The sequence below is a fragment of the Pithys albifrons genome, chromosome 4 (genome assembly GCF_047495875.1).
Source record: "Pithys albifrons albifrons isolate INPA30051 chromosome 4, PitAlb_v1, whole genome shotgun sequence".
NCBI classification, from domain to species: Eukaryota; Metazoa; Chordata; class Aves; order Passeriformes; family Thamnophilidae; genus Pithys; species Pithys albifrons.
The window spans coordinates 14,092,060-14,107,913 of record NC_092461.1 but is presented as its reverse complement, the minus strand read 5'-3'; the positions used below and the strand labels follow the sequence as shown (position 1 = coordinate 14,107,913).

Below are 15,854 nucleotides of genomic sequence, written 5' to 3'. Positions count from 1 at the left end.
TGGAGCAGACTCTCCCAAAGAAATATTTTGAAAAATGTGCTGCAAATAGGTGTATCAAATAGGTTTATTAAATGTGAAACCAGCAGCATGAAAGCACACTAATGAAATGCTAATTGTCGATTAGATATTTATGAGGCAACTTTTGGACTATGTAAAAATAGATGAAAGACATTAAAAGAGAACACCATCTCACTGTTCACTAAATTAGAGGCACAAGATGCCATCTGAAGAAAGTACTCAAGTTTAATCAAGAAATAATGAAACACTGAGTTGCAGGAACAAACTTGTTTACAGGCTCAGCTTTCATGATCAAAATCATGTGGTATTCAAACCATATTGCATCTTTACCATTCCTAAAAACAAAATAACAAAAAACCTTTATGCAGCTTGTTTTGGTTTGAATACTTTGGCAAAATGCCAAGTATAAACCAAAGGACAAAGCTCCCTCCCTTCTCTGCCGAGAAAAGGGAGAAAAAAAACCTTGGACACTTGAACTTGAAATAGAACTGGCTTATATACATACACGAAAAAGGGAAAATTAGAAGTAGACTACAATATAACACACACCCACACAAGTTAAATATAACAAATAATTCCTTCATCTCCCCACCCAACAGAAAACTGAACTCTTCCGAACACAAATCCTACCATTCTAGCTACAAAACTACCCAAGAAAACTCAATCTCCCGAGGGACAGACCCAAGCAGAGAGAGAACTAAGAATGAACATTAACTTTCCTGTAAATAACAGTGATGAGGTGGTGCTGGGCCTAATCAGTAGAGCAGTACAGAGCACATCCACCTGCACCACAGCCATCAGGAGAAGCAACAAGCTCCTCCTCCTCCTCCTCTGTATTTATATTCCAGTTTGCATCATCTGGTATGAAATATTTCTTTGGTTGCTTAAGTCAGGTGACACCTGTCCCTCCTAATCTATGTAAAACTATCAGGGTCTACTAAAATTAAGGCCTAAACTACCACAAGCTCAAGAGTATAAAGTTGCTGATTACATAAGGATCAGCTGCACTATACAGTATTTAAAAAGATTGAGTTTGTACTATAAACTGAAGATACACACACAAACCTAAGACTACAAGCAGTCTCCATAACCTGCAGCACTTTTACAAATCTATAACCTTTTTCTTTACACACCTCAAGACTTGTCCCCAACACCTCTTCCTCTATGGTGAACAGGTCTCTATAATATGTAAAAACATTTGTACTTCTTACCACAGAATTCAGGGGAAAAGGCACACCAATAAGGGAAGCCATCAGTGGTGCTATATCAGCCTGTGCAAGCAGAAACATTCCCATTTTAATACAATTTCAGTCTCCAGAGCTAATAAATTCAGTTTATTTTCAACATACCTGCACTTGCAAAAGAAAACGGCATAATACCACAAAGTTATAACACACAACTCTCCTTTGTAGTTTTTTGGATTTTTTTTTTAGTTTCTAGAAGTCATGGCATGATTAGATTCAAATTGTGAGACTTCATCATTGATAAAATCTTCAAAAATACATTTAAATAGCAAATATAAACCCCCACAAGGAATCCAGCACCCTCCTCACTGCACTCAGAGAGGCATATCATTTTTATGACTGTTTATATAACTGAAAGAACTAATTTAATATTTTCAGTTTTAAGCAGTATACTGGATATACTGCTCTTCAGAACACTCCTTATCCCATGCTTCCACAGTGCTGATTACTCACCTTCAGAGGGGGTTTCTGCACTTATTTGTGTCCAATCAGCCCTCAGAAAGGCTGTTCAATCTACACCAAGGCATCCCATGAAGTTACCATTACCATCTACTCATGAGGATAAACACTGCCTCTCACTAGCTTTATTTTTCTTTAATATAAAGCTACGCATCAAAATTTTTTGTTTCTCCAGCATAAATCTGAAGAAACTGCACTGTAAACACAGGCAGTGCTCCAGCCTCGGATCTACTGTGCCAACTCCAAACCATCATTTGTAGTTAACAATATACATGTAGTGTAATGGTAATCACAAGTCTAGTTTGCTGTTTTTACCCATAGTCCGCATGTACTACAAGACAAAAGCTCTGTCTTTGGGAACTGCATTATTCAGGACAAAGCAATACTCAAGACTCTTGTATACAGTCTCAAAATAACATTGCCATAACTCCTACCAACCTTGAGAGGAAAACTCATGAATATTACTAACTTGAACCTTCTACCATGAGTTTATTTCCCTTTTTTGTGCAGATTTGGAGCCTGTTATTCATATATTAATTTGTGTAGGACATAAGATGCACCATGATTTAAAAAAGCTTGGGTGATTTAGTATCAAAGGATAAGTTGTTCACCCTTTTTTCTTTCTTTACAGTACTAATTGTCTAAACTGCAAAGTGCCTGGGTCATAATCACAGATTCTATTGAAAATAACACAGTTGAACACTATAGCAAGAAATGGTTTTGATTAAATAATGACAACAATTAAAAAAAAAAGTGACAAAATACAGACATGGAATAGATAGCTGTGAAAAAATAAATTCAACATACACATGGCTAACAGGTGTAGGAAAAAGGACATAGCAGATGCTCACAAATGTGGGAAACATGGTCATCAGACCATGCTTTCTTTGTGTTTCGCTCAACATCTTCATAGGAGATACTGAGAAGGCTTAAGTTCTGTTCCAGAACATTTTTGAAGTAAAAAGCAGCAGGAAAGCATCCCAAATTACTTCCAAGTTTGCAAAAACAAATCCCCCTCTGAAAACCTGATAGATGCTATTCAAGTTACTTTCAGGTAACTGGCACTGAGTTTGACAAGGACCTGTTACATTGTACAGTACTCTTTTTCTACACAGGCCTATGATCACTTTATTAAAATGGTGTAGTAATGTATGTTCGGCAGAAGAAGTCATATGTTGCCACCACATGTGTCAACAAGTAATTCAAACTTATCCTCATTATGTTCAGTATGAGTGAGGTTGCTGCAACTCTTAAGTAATACATCTAGGGAAATGGTACATCAGTGTGATCATTCATTCGAAATAAATATATTAGTTTAAATCACATGAAATTAATAATTTAAGGTGAAAATGTATGAGCTGTTAAGTTAGGTATGTTTGATACCTGATTGACATCAAGCCTCTTCAAGTTCTCCAGTTTCCATTCTGCAAGAAATAAAAGAGCACATGAACAGCGACTCTACACAGATTTGAAAGGAGTAATTCCACTGACATTTAACGTCTTGTTGGCATTTTCTGTAAAGGGTTGGTACTAAAGAAAATTATAATTTGATTTTAGGATGCTAGCTCAAGAAGGTTACGGATGGAACTCAACAGGTAGAAACAACAAAAGGCAATCATTTCATTTCACATTTTCTTTTATCCAGCAGGACATGTTTTAAGAAGGAAATTTTGAGTGCACAGGAAAAGGCTATACCAGTGTGCTGAAAGGCCAGCCGAAGGGGAAGATGGCCGGCTTGGTTAAATAGGGAGATTCTGAAAGAAATCAGGGATAAAAAGATAGTTTACAGACTATGGAAAAAAGTGCTGGCTACTTATGAAGAATTTACAGATAGATAGGCCATGCAGGAAAAAAAATTAGGGAAAGAAAAGTGCAATTTGAAGTAAATTTGGCTATTTCAGTTAGGGATAACAAAAAGTCCTTCTATAAATACATTAATAACAAAAGGAGGGGCAAGGAAAACCTCCATTCTCTGTTGGACTTGGAGGGAAATATAGTTAACAAAGATGAGGAGAAGACCGAGGTACTTAACACCTACTTTGCCTCAGTTTTTACCAGTAAGACAGGTGGCCCTCAAGGCAACTGGCCTCTGGAGCAGGTAGACAGAGAGAGGGAGCTGAATAGCCCTCCTGTATTCCAGGAGGATATAGTTAGTGACTTACTTAGCCAGCTGGATCCTCACAAGTCTATGGGACCAGACAAGATCCATCCCAGGGTGATGAGGGAGCTGGCAGAAGAGCTTGCCAAACCACTCTCCATCATCTACCAACAGTCCTGGCTCACTGGGGAGGTCCCAGATGATTGGAGGTTGGCGAATGTCACCCCAATCCAAAAAAAGGGCTGCAAGCAGGACCCTGACAACTACAGGCCTGTCAGCCTGACCTCCGTACCTGGCAGGGTTATGGAGCAGTTCATCCTGAGTGCAATCACACAGCACCTTCAGGGTGGACAAGGGATTAGACCCAGCCAGCATGCGTTTAGGAGGGGCAGGTCCTGTCTGACCAACCTGATCTCTTTTTACGATCAGGTGACCCACCTGGTGGATGAGGGGAAGGCTGTGCATGTGGTCCATCTGGACTTCAGCAAGGCCTTTGACACTGTCTCCCATAATATACTCCTGGAAAAGCTGGTAGCCCATGGCTTGGACAAGTGTACCCTCTCCTGGATTAGGAGCTGGCTGGAGGGTCGGGCCCAGAGAGTGCTGGTGAACAAAGCTGCATAAAGCTGGTGGCCGGTCACTAGTGGTGGTCCCCAGGGGTCTGTGTTGGGTCCAGTCCTGTTTAACATCTTCATTGATGGATTAGATGAGGAGATTGAGTCCATCATCAGCAAATTTGCTGATGACACCAAGTTGGGAGGGAGTGTCGACCTGCTGGAAGGCAGGAGCGCTCTGCAGAGGGATCTGGATAGACTTGAGAGATGGGCTGATTCCAATGGGATGAGTTCAATAAGGCCAAGTGCCAGGTCCTGCACTTTGGCCACAACAACCTCATGCAGCACTACAGGCTGGGCACAGAACGGCTGGAAAGCAGCCAGGCAGAAAGGGACCTGGGGGTACTAATTGACAGGAAGCTCAACATGAGCCAACAGTGTGCCCAGGTGGCCAAAAAGGCCAATGGGATCCTGGCCTGTATCAAAAATAGCGTGGCCAGCAAGACCAGGGAAGTGATCCCTTCCCCTGGACTCTGCGTTGGTGAGGCCACACCTTGAGTATTGTGTTCAGTTCTGGGCCCCTCAGTTCAGAAAGGATATTGAGGTGCTGGAGCGAGTCCAGAGAAGAGCAACAAGGGACTGGAGCACAAGCCCTATGGGAAGAGGCTGAGGGAGCTGGGGTTGTTTAGCCTGGAGAAGAGAAGGCTCAGAGGTGACCTCAGCACTGTCTAGAACTCCCTGAAGGGAAGTTCTAGCCAGGTGGGGGCTGGTCTCTTCTCCCAGACACTCAGCAATAGGACAAGGGGGCACGGGCTTAAGCTCTGCCAGGGGAAATTAAAGTTGGATATCAGAAAAAAAATCTTTACAGAGAGAGTAATCAGGCATTGGAATGGGCTGCCCAGAGAGGTGGTGGATTCACCACCTCTGGCAATTTTAAACACAGGCTGGATGTGGCGCTGAGTGCCATGATCTAGGAAATGGACTAGAGTTGGACCAAGGGTTGGACTCGATGATCTTGGAGGTCTTTTCCAACCCAATCGATTCTATGATTCTATGGTTCTATGATTCTATGAAATTGCTGCTTGCAAATCTGTGACCTAGATCAGCTGAAGAAAGGCCAAGGGGTTTGTGGGGTTTTTTTTCAACGCAGAGATGTATTACCTCCTGTGCCAACTAAAAGAATCAAACTCAGGTTTAAGAGAAGGGCTGATAAAGCTCTTCAATAGTTTATAAAAAAAGTTAACCCAAGGTCCCAATGTACTGGTACAACATGGTACAAACATATTAGACCCTAAAGCTGTGTTGCATCATAGAAAAAGCTGGTTCAAAAGTGTGTCATCCTGCTCTCCATTGGCCTCTAAGGAAATAAAGAGAAAATTGCCCGCTTTCTTCTGGGGAAGAGAGTTATTTATAAACAGAGTTTAGCAAGGTTTGGTTTTGGATTTTTCCTTCATACATTTGCAGTATTGTATAAACTTATTTTCAGCAATCAGTTCATACTACTGCTAGCTTTGGGAGTCCGAGCACAGGTTCACTGTTATTTGATCCCAAAAACTCCCTGAAGAGCATCCATGTATCTTAATAACAGGGAGACATACAGCCACAGCAAGTTCCCATGGCAACGCAAAGGAATTATTAGCAGCATTAATCATGAATTGTGCTAAATTCATATCAAAATGAACAAGTTTGCTTCCTTTTGCTTCCCAGAAAAGGAAATAGCTTTGTATTTCTAGAAATAGACTCTCATCCATATTTCTATTAAATAAATGCATTGTTTCTTTTCCTTTAAGTAATATTTTCCAAAGAAAAATATTGAAAAATTGTCGATGCACACAAAAAAAATGTGCTTAAGGTAGGAAGAAACTAACTCTGCTAGAGATAACATCTACCTTCATCAGAAGCCTTTTCATCTCCACTTGCCCTACTTAAGTATTTCCAAAAGACAGAGATTAAGACACCTGCATTGGATCAGGATCTGTAGGACACTGAGCCCAAGAAATCCTGAGGACTGGGACACACCTGCAAACCAGCCAGTTCCCAGGCTGTACTCCCAGGAGTGAGGTGCCTCAGCTGTATGTGCCGCCCAGAGGTTTATGATTCCAGCTCATTGTCTAGGTTTTTTGTACAGTGCTCAGCAGTTTTCCACCCACTTGATAGGGTTGGGGTTTTTTGCCTTTATCCTGCCATGCTTTTACAGCACCCCGCTGGGCTGTCAGATGCAAACAGTCCAGGGGAAACAGCAGGGACATGCCAGTTCAAGAGGCTGAGCATGAGGCTACATGAACCAAAGACAACCTCATACAAGACTTCACAGAAGCAAAAACAGTGGAGTGGTACACTGAGCTACCTCAGCTGTGGCAAAGCAGGCTGAGCCCCCTACAAAACAGGTACATGTATAGATGTCAACAACTGCCCCACGCCCTGATGAAGCAGAAGGTTGTGCCTTCAGTTACAAGTTCCTCTGGACTTGCACACCAGGGCCGACCACTGGTCCATGAGGAGATGAAGAGCAGCTCTGTGTTCTCTTCCTTTCTGAAGAAGGCCCAAACCAATAGCCAAATGGGTAATACTACATGTCACCTCCAGGATGCAGGGCTGCCATAACAAATCTTTCCAAGAAGATTGCCTCACCAAGCCTGAGGGAAGGCAGAGCAAAGGTGACAGAAATGATGAGGAGAAGGCTGTCATCCCAGAGCAGACTCTGTCCTTCTGGCCATCCAAAGAACACATTAATCCTTCTATGACAAATCGGACAGGGTAAGCCCTGCCTGTTGGCACTGCCTCTGGGGTTATAAAACCTCAAGAACAATAAAGAGAAGAGAGACTGTTTACTGAGCTCCCTACAGCCTGCTTGCACTGAACAGAACATAAGAAGTTCCTCAGCATTTGAAATACTCTCTCAGTATTTCCATCAGCTCTTAACTGTGATAAATTAGAAAGGATTGTCAATAGATGCAAGAACTTGAACACTGGCACAAGACTACAAATGTAAGCCTGATACCCACATACATCAGTGACATAGCAGTTTTGAAGACACTCTCCACCCCTGCACATAGTCTCATGTGCATTTGTATGGAGCAGGAAAGGCAAGTTCAAGGAACATTTCAAGAGAATTCTTTAAAAAATATTTTCTTTCACATGTTAGCATTGTGAAAATATCTGGTACTGTAACTTGATGGAGTAGCTGAACTGTACTGACCTGTGAGAGTGCCAAGTTCCATTTCAACGATTTTTTTGTTTACTTCTAAGCTACACAACCTACTAGAAGCTATAATGTACAACAATAGAGAGAACAGTCACTTTTTAAGAAGCTACTTATTACTGAAATAGAGATTCAAACTCCCAAGATAGTCAGATGCAAATCTCCAACAGAGATCATCCAGGGCAATTAAGAATCTCTAAACAAGTGTCTAAACAGACCAACAACATGCTCAACAGCTGGAAAGCTGCAGAGCAAGTTCACAGTGAAAGGAGGAGTTTCTGGTGTTTGCTTTGGTGTGCTTGGCTTTTTTTCTGGTTGTCTGGTATGTTTTTTGGTTTTTTGGTTTGGAGTTTTTTAAACCATCAGCAGGAAAATACGAAGCAGGCACAGCAGGGTGCAGACAAATGCCCTCCTTTAAGAAAATAGACAGTTCCTAGGCAGATGAGGGCCAAACACCTTTCCTTACTGTGCACCTGAAAGTCAGCTTAATGCTCATCTTTTCTGAAATGCTCTCACAGCATTTGCATCATAACTTGAAGTCAGATGCTGAGATTTGTAGTAAAGCTGCTGAAAATCAAGGAAACTGACAGATGTAAAATTCAACTATTAGAGATCAAGCCTTAGAGGTCAAGTGTCCTTAAAAGTCTAGTAGCTCAGCCATCAAAACCAGCAAGATCAGTTGTTTATTTGGTCTTCTGGTTCTTTTCTACAACTCATTTTCAATTTTATCAGAGGTGTCACAGTTCTGTAGAAGTTAATTGCAAAGAGTGAAATGTTAGCATAGTCTGTATCTGAAAACTCCCATTTGCTTAATCTGTTACCAAATACCTTCTGCAAAAGCAGGTTTTTTTCTAATTAGCTGGACAACCAATCCAATAAAATAGAAAGTCATTACCTCACTCAATGTGAGTAACAACCTGAGTGAGACTCAAGGCATGTTAGGAAACACAGCAAGATACTAGAATAGGGCACATGGAAGAGGAAGAGCTCACACAATTTAATCATACATGGTTCTCTAAATTCATCGATATTTCAGTAAGCCAATATTTATTACATTATATCTTCTAAATAAAAAAAAAAATTAAAAAGTTTATTCTTAAATAAATTACAAAGGGCAAAAAATAAACAGTACAGTAACAGTAAACCGTTTTTCATTGAGAAAAACTGTTTACTCTTCCACAAGAGCTACAAGGATGCAAGTGAGACAAAACAGCCCCTGGAAAGTTCCCAGGTTTGTACTGTGAAGCTAGGAAAGAGCCTTTGAACCTGTTAACTTATCATGTTTCTATACAAATAGCTTTTAACCTCTGGGAGTCTTTGTAAGAATTAAGTCTCCTCTGGAACTAAGTTTTAGGAGCATGAATAGCACAAAATCTTGCACTTAAGTTTTATATTTTACCTACCTTTCAAAAAATTGTCTTCAAAGAACTGGGATGTAACTTTCTGTGGATAATTTATCCCAGCACCCCAAACAATCAGTGGTGTTAAAGTTTCTGACGGATGGCCAGCTCCATGAGATCCTAAGACACACCAAACAAAAAAAAAAGTATGAACTGTAAGACAGGTGCTGTAAAAACAAACAGAATCTAGATCCAAAAAAAATATAAATATATGTATTAAGTCGTTGTTACAGTAAACATTCTAAAATCCTGTTACAGACAACCTACTCTAGCTTCAGAGCTTATTTTTATGCCAGTAACAATAAAAACAAAATTCAAGTTGCAAGTTGGGAAATCAGTACCAGTTAAGTCATTATAATAATTGCTAAGTCTACCTATAAAGATAGACCTTTATATATTAACATGCCCAAATTGTTAACATACAGAAATTAAAACCATAATATTTGAAAGCCTCAAGGTGTAGAGGAGTTACCAGCCCAAAACACATGCATGTGCCTATCCTGAGCATCCCACTGAAATAAGAAATGGTTGATTTCAGTAAAATTAGGCATGTGTGCAAATAAAAAAATAATTCATACAGAATTGATCTCTGATTCCTAAATAAGAATTAAAGAATTAGACTTCTATTCAAAACCAGGAAGCAATATGCATTGCAACTGTCATAATTTCCACAGTGATACAAGTTCATTTTTAAAGTTTTAAAGTCTAGTAGCACACACCTCAAAAACTGATAAAACATTACTTCCTTCTCTGGGGAAACTGGTTCCCTACAAGTTAATGTATCAGTAGTAAAAAGGAGGAAGCTTGAAAACTATGACACCACAGCAGCAGTTGCAGTGAAGCAGGAGTCACACAAGCTTGAAAGAAATGCCAGTGGGTGAGGTACCACAGCAGAGAGATAATCCAGCCTCAAAGGGAAGAACATTGTTACACAAACCCTATGCTGGTCACTGCACGGTCTACAAGATTATACCTTTTCCTTGTATTTGCACAGACACATGGTCTTCCCTGTGTGTATAAATATATATTTTAATAAGAACGAAGGACAGAGAAAGCACATTGTTGCACAGCCTCAAGGCTATTCCCAATTTCATACCCCATTCTGTCCTTAAAACAATCACTTTGGCAGAGCTGAAGAGCCAAATTTGCTTTACTTAAACAGCTTAAGAACACAGAGGTCTGGAAATGAGATTTCTGATGTTCAGAAATCCCTTGGAGGGCACTCTCTGGGCTCAAAAGCAGCAACAACTGCTCTGCTTTGCAGAAGCTGGGAAAAGAGTTGTTGGAGAAAGCACTTCCTCCATCTTCCAGGCTTCAGTTATTTCTTTCTGTTGCGGGAGGAAAGTGAAATTTTGGTGAGCTTACATTTTAGCCAAGTCACCAGCTCTACCAATATTTTACTGAGACTCCACCTCCACCAGTACTTCAAGACAGAAAGAGCTGTGACAGGCAGCTATATCTACTCTCTCCCTGTTATAAGGACTAGGTTTCAGCCTGATCTGAATTGTAAGAGGGGAATAAAGCCAATTATTTTCATCTGCATCTGTTCCCTGTTCCACTCCTCATCACCCTCCAAACATATCTTTTCAGGGGAAAGGGTGGGAAAGAGTGCTGTTGTCTAGTTCTCTCTCTCTGGTCCAGTGTACCACACAATAGGACATGGAACAGGATGATTGCAGGAATAAGTGCGTAAGGTGAGGGTGAATATGGAACCATCTACGTTGGTGGTCACCAGTTCCATCTGACATCAGTTTAAAGCAAAACCATGGAGTCAGACAGAGAAAGTAGGTGACTTCATTGGTCTTTGACAGCAACTACATATTCTTTATTGTGTTTAATTCAGTATGTGTTCTTGTTCCTAAAAGGTCCCCCATGCCCTTTAAAACTGGTGCATATCCCATGCAAATAACCACTGAAAGGCTTCGGGAGCTGCTGATATTACAAGCTCAAATAAAAGCTACTGAACTAGCCTTCCGACTGCTCGCTATGGGGCTGAGCAGCATCTCTGAATTTGCTCTTGGACACACTAAAGTTAGTTTTAAAGTTATTAATGCTTCTGGCAGAAGTTCAGGCTTTTTCTTTCAGACAGAAAGAGATGACAAAACTATACCAGACCAGTGGTTCTCAATGCCTGAAGAGTGACTTCCCACTTTTTATTCCCACTTCAAAGGATCCAATACATAATGAGAACGTCCGTACAGAACACTGGCAGTGAGGAAGGCCAGCAGAACCCCAGGCTGTGTTAACAAGAGCACGGAACAGGGAAGGGATTATTCTCCTCTATTCAGTACCTGTGAGATCACATCTAGACACTGGATCCAGTTTTGGGATCCTATGGTACAGGAAAGACATCCATGACCTGGAACAGTCTCAGGGAGGAGAAGCTGAGGTACTGGGACTTGTTCAGCCTAGAGAAGAAATTGATTTGGGGAGGACATAACACAGCATCCTCCCTGTATTCCACTGTGAGGGGGGCTGAGAAAGGATGGAGCCAGGGTGTCACTATGGTGCATTGTGGGAGGATGAGAGAGATCAGGCGTAAGTTAGAAAAAGGAAGTTCAGATCGCAGATAAAGAAAACCTTTACCCTTTGACGAGGGCAGGCAAACAGTAGAGCAGGTTGCCTAAAGGGGTTGTGTAGGCTCCATCCTTCAATGTTTTAAAGGCCCTGCCAAATAAAGCCCTATCATCTGTGTCCAATCCCAAAGCTAATCCTGCTTTGAGTAGGTCACTGGACTTCTGAGACCCCTATGATGATATATAAACAAAAAAGAAATACACACCCTCCTCATAAAACAATTATGAAATGATTACTTAAAACAGAAAAAAAGTACAGCAGAATTAAAAGTGGCAGTCAGCTCAACAGTAAGTAATATTAAAAATGGACTATTTTGCAAATGACTAGATGGTAATTAGGTTGATTTTGAATAAATATAAAAATATTTTCATCATCTCTGATGACAGAAAAAGTTTAGCATTACACACAGTAAGATGTTGTATTTTGCCACGACCATGCCTGAAGCAACCTTGGTTCAAAAGTATCACAGTTATTAGTTACAGACAAACACACTGAGAGACTTAACACTTTTCACTGACTGCACACAAGGACAGGAGTGTTCTGAAGATTCTCGAAAAAAAAGAAGAAAAAAATTGTCTAAATGAGCTCACCACCTTAAACTCTTTTCATCCTCCCTTAACCCTAGTTACACCAAAAATTGCCTCAAGGCGTTCGGCCACCGTGGCCATGCCTCTCACAAAGCGCCCTTTGTGGGTATCTGCATGGTTGACCACTGCCTCACTCTCCTCTCTGTACTCTGAGTTCCTCCATGTAGTCTCCAGCACCAGACTCCTCTAGAAAGATCACACAGCAGTCCCATCCTTTCTGTTGTGCTTAAAATGCCAAAATAAGCAAAAAGAATCTCTGCTCTCTTCCTTTCCTCTCCCCTGCCAAATTTTTCACCAGCACCTGGACAGATTTCCCACTTTGTCACCAAAGTGACAACTGTATCTCCCACATGGGCTGGAACAAGACCAACGTTCCTGCTGGCAGCCAAATAACACAATCTCCTCCTGCCTGGGTTAGTTGTCTGGAGAGGAGGTATTCAGGTCTTTCTATCCCCACTAGCAGCCACCGAAGGAGTTAAGCTTCACCTTACTGTGTTTTTCCTGTTCAGATATGGAATGAAGCTGTCACAGCAATTTGCATGCATTTTCATACACAAGCAACACTTAGGATATCAAATCAAAGCAGGGGCTATAAAGCTTCTAATGGTACAGAGCTCTAATTGCACTCCAGGTGCCCATAAGCTCAACTGACTCAACATATAAAAAGACTCACCCCAATCTGTCATTCCATGGTCAGAAGTTAAAATAAATGCAGTTTTCCCATCATTTCCATAGAAACTGTCAATCATTGAAGCAATTTCTTTCACACCCTCATCAACCTTTTTTATATTCTCCTTGTATTCCCTTGAAAAATAGGAAAAAATGTTAGATTCAAGGTGGTTCTCACATTTGATATAAAGCCAGTTATCCATGTTCATAATGCCTGGTCCTTTGATTACAGACAGTTTTATCCTCTACAGAACCTCAAGCTAACAAAAGGCTTCCTAGGTGAAAAATCTCTCCTCCTCAGAGTCTTAAGTGAGATATTAAGTAGTTATAGCATAGATTGAAGGTTCCCAAAACCACAGTCTCAAATGGATTTATATTTGAAATCTGACTTGTCCTTGACTTAAGACCGTAATTTTATCACTCAGCTATCAGGCAAGTTAAGGAGAATAACAAACCTAAGAAATTCTGGAAAATTCAAACACCTTAAATCCTAAGTTGCAAAAATTACTTTAAATTGATAACTAAATAGCAAAGAAAGATTTCACCATGTAGGCACAGTTTTGAGATGCTTCATAGACCAAGACATATCCTACAGTTTTGTGGAATAGAGGCTTAATAAAAAATTTGCCCATTTTTAGAAAAGTGACCATGACTAATTTTCAGGCAACTGATTTTCTATTTGTTGCTGTTGCTAAAGTCAGTTTTAGAACTGTGTTCAAAAAACATCATAACAAATGAACACAAGACATACAGCAAGTATGAATTTTGGAATGATGTAAGGAATCCAAAGTACGAATTTTGAAAGTATCAAGAGAAAGGAATAACATCCTACATTCAAAGCACGTGAAAAAAGGAAAAGAAAGTTCTCAAATAATGCACTTCAAGACAAATTGGTGATGAGAACTGTTAATCTAAACTCTTCTTTTTTCAAGAGTCATCAGGAAAGCCAAAGCACAATCCTGGAATTTGCAGCCATTATAGCTGAGCTTACTATTATCTATAAACTCAACCACGTCATTTCAGCAATGGGAAATCTGAAAACTGTATTCATTTTATGTTCAAAACTGCCATTTCTTACATATTGCCTAAATGATGTGTTTGCTATAGCTAGGACAATCTGCTAAAAATCAGGCTTGAGTACAGGAGTATAACCAGGTATACTGTACAAAGCAAAAATTTGTCACTTCTACAGATGGTACCTCAAAAAATGAAATTACCCAGAAAATTCAGAACATAGGCAATCATGGTGACATATATGACACATAACACTACAAGTCTTGCTTCTGGCTTGATAAATAGCACTGTTAGAGAAGTTACTGCATACATTTAAAACTAGTAAGATATGCTTAATATCTCAATTACCTTGAGTTTGGCCGATGAGCATGTCCATTTGTGTCTATTCCTAGCAAATGCAGGAACAGAACCACTTTCTCTTCATTCAGTGCAAAGAACAATGTTCGATTACTTCTGGAAGAATTAAAGAAGCTCTGCATGGAATAAGCCGTTAATAAATTAATCTGAGTAAAATGAAAAAAGATAGGCAGTCTATTACAGCTAAAACACAGCTGTATTCATGTCAAAATCCTTGTAGGTATTAGAGTTAAAAAAGAGAAAAAATGACTTTCTAATTTACTTCTTAGAGGACAATTGCTATCAGTATAGCTAGTCCAAAGTTTCAGCTTATCTAAGGCAACACTCAAGCTGAGGTGTCAACATACATCTATCTGCCTTGCACTTGTCCTATTTCACCATCCCTGAGGCAGATGCCAGGGGAGGATTTTCCCCTCAGAATGGAATGTCTTCACAGGGCTATTCTGTGTTAGACTAGTCATATTACAGCAATGAAAACGCAGACAGACAGCTATTCCAACATCACCTCCTTAGTAATAACACTGCCCAAGGAAACAAAGTTTGGTAGGGTTTTTGTCCAAGGAGCATCTAGAGAACCTTTCAGTATACTAAATGAGAGTGTCTTGAAATTTCATACAAGATATCAGGGAAAATGCTGGTATAACAGTGAACCATTTCTGCCAGCAAAGGATAGGGCAGTCCATTACACACTTGTGATAGCAGTGAAGCTCTTAAAAACAAATGATCACACTTTGTGTAAACAAAAGTCACTGTACCCAGAGAAAGACCCAACTGGCAGTGACAGTATCATAGTAAGCTATGTCAGAAAACCATAGAAACACACAATTCCAGCTTTTTAACTCCCTAAATATACACAAGCCACATGGACTAAGATTTGCACATTCTCAGCTTCAGTTTTTGTCCGAACAAAATCATGACCAAAGTCCAGGGATATTCTAAATAAAGATACAAGAACAAAATCCAATTACACTAAATAGCAATATAATTATTTTTAAGATTTCCATTTCCCACAGAGATTTGCCCACCTGTCCATATTTGACCACAGATTGAAGAAGCTGTCCAGAGCACACTAGTAACTTGCAGGGTACAGTATAATTCCATTTTCTTCTTTTTAATTAAATAAAAGGAAACAACATATCAAAACAGAAAAACAGGAAACTACTAAATGGTAGATCAGTATTAGAAGGCACATATTTTTCTATCACAGAATGACTTCATGACAGAAACCACTCAGAAGAAGGCAAGGCCTGAGCTTCTCCTCTCCCACTGTGCAAGTCCCCATGACATACCAAAACCATCCATTTCCCCAGCCCCAGCCACCCTGTAACCCAGAGCAGCAGCAGCCAAAAGAGCTTGGCCAAACTCTGGCTAACTAAGAACAAGATGATAAATAAAAGATGAGTGTAACCTAAGATGTGGCACCTTTTCCCAGAACAAGTAGAAAACTTTATCCCATGGAGCTTTTCTAAAAATGGTTTACTGAAACAAAACCAAAAACGAAATAGGAAGCTCACCACAAGGAGCAATCCACATAAAGGTGGTTAGTAAGCAGGATACCAAACAGAAGGGACAGAAATTACTTCAACCTTGCTCTGGAGGTCGCTGAACTGTTTGTCTAAAACTATCCTTGTATCTCCTTGTAGCCTGCTAAAGCCCTCTTCTTTTGGGTTCTCTG

The 15,854-nt window shown here is 40.2% G+C and overlaps 1 protein-coding gene across 6 annotated transcripts in view; it reads right to left on the bottom strand.

Moving 5' to 3' along the window:
• Window positions 1–15,854, bottom strand: part of PIGN (phosphatidylinositol glycan anchor biosynthesis class N) — a 113,218-nt gene that overhangs the window by 62,667 nt on the left and 34,697 nt on the right. For all 6 annotated transcript variants that reach the window (XM_071553522.1, XM_071553526.1, XM_071553523.1 and 3 more), the window contains exons 6-10: window positions 14,171–14,295; window positions 12,813–12,943; window positions 8,979–9,095; window positions 3,105–3,145; window positions 1,230–1,289 (exon numbers count right to left, since the gene is read on the bottom strand). In XM_071553522.1, the coding sequence (XP_071409623.1) occupies window positions 1,230–1,289; window positions 3,105–3,145; window positions 8,979–9,095; window positions 12,813–12,943; window positions 14,171–14,295 (474 nt within the window). The remainder of the gene's footprint in view (window positions 1–1,229; window positions 1,290–3,104; window positions 3,146–8,978; window positions 9,096–12,812; window positions 12,944–14,170; window positions 14,296–15,854) is intronic.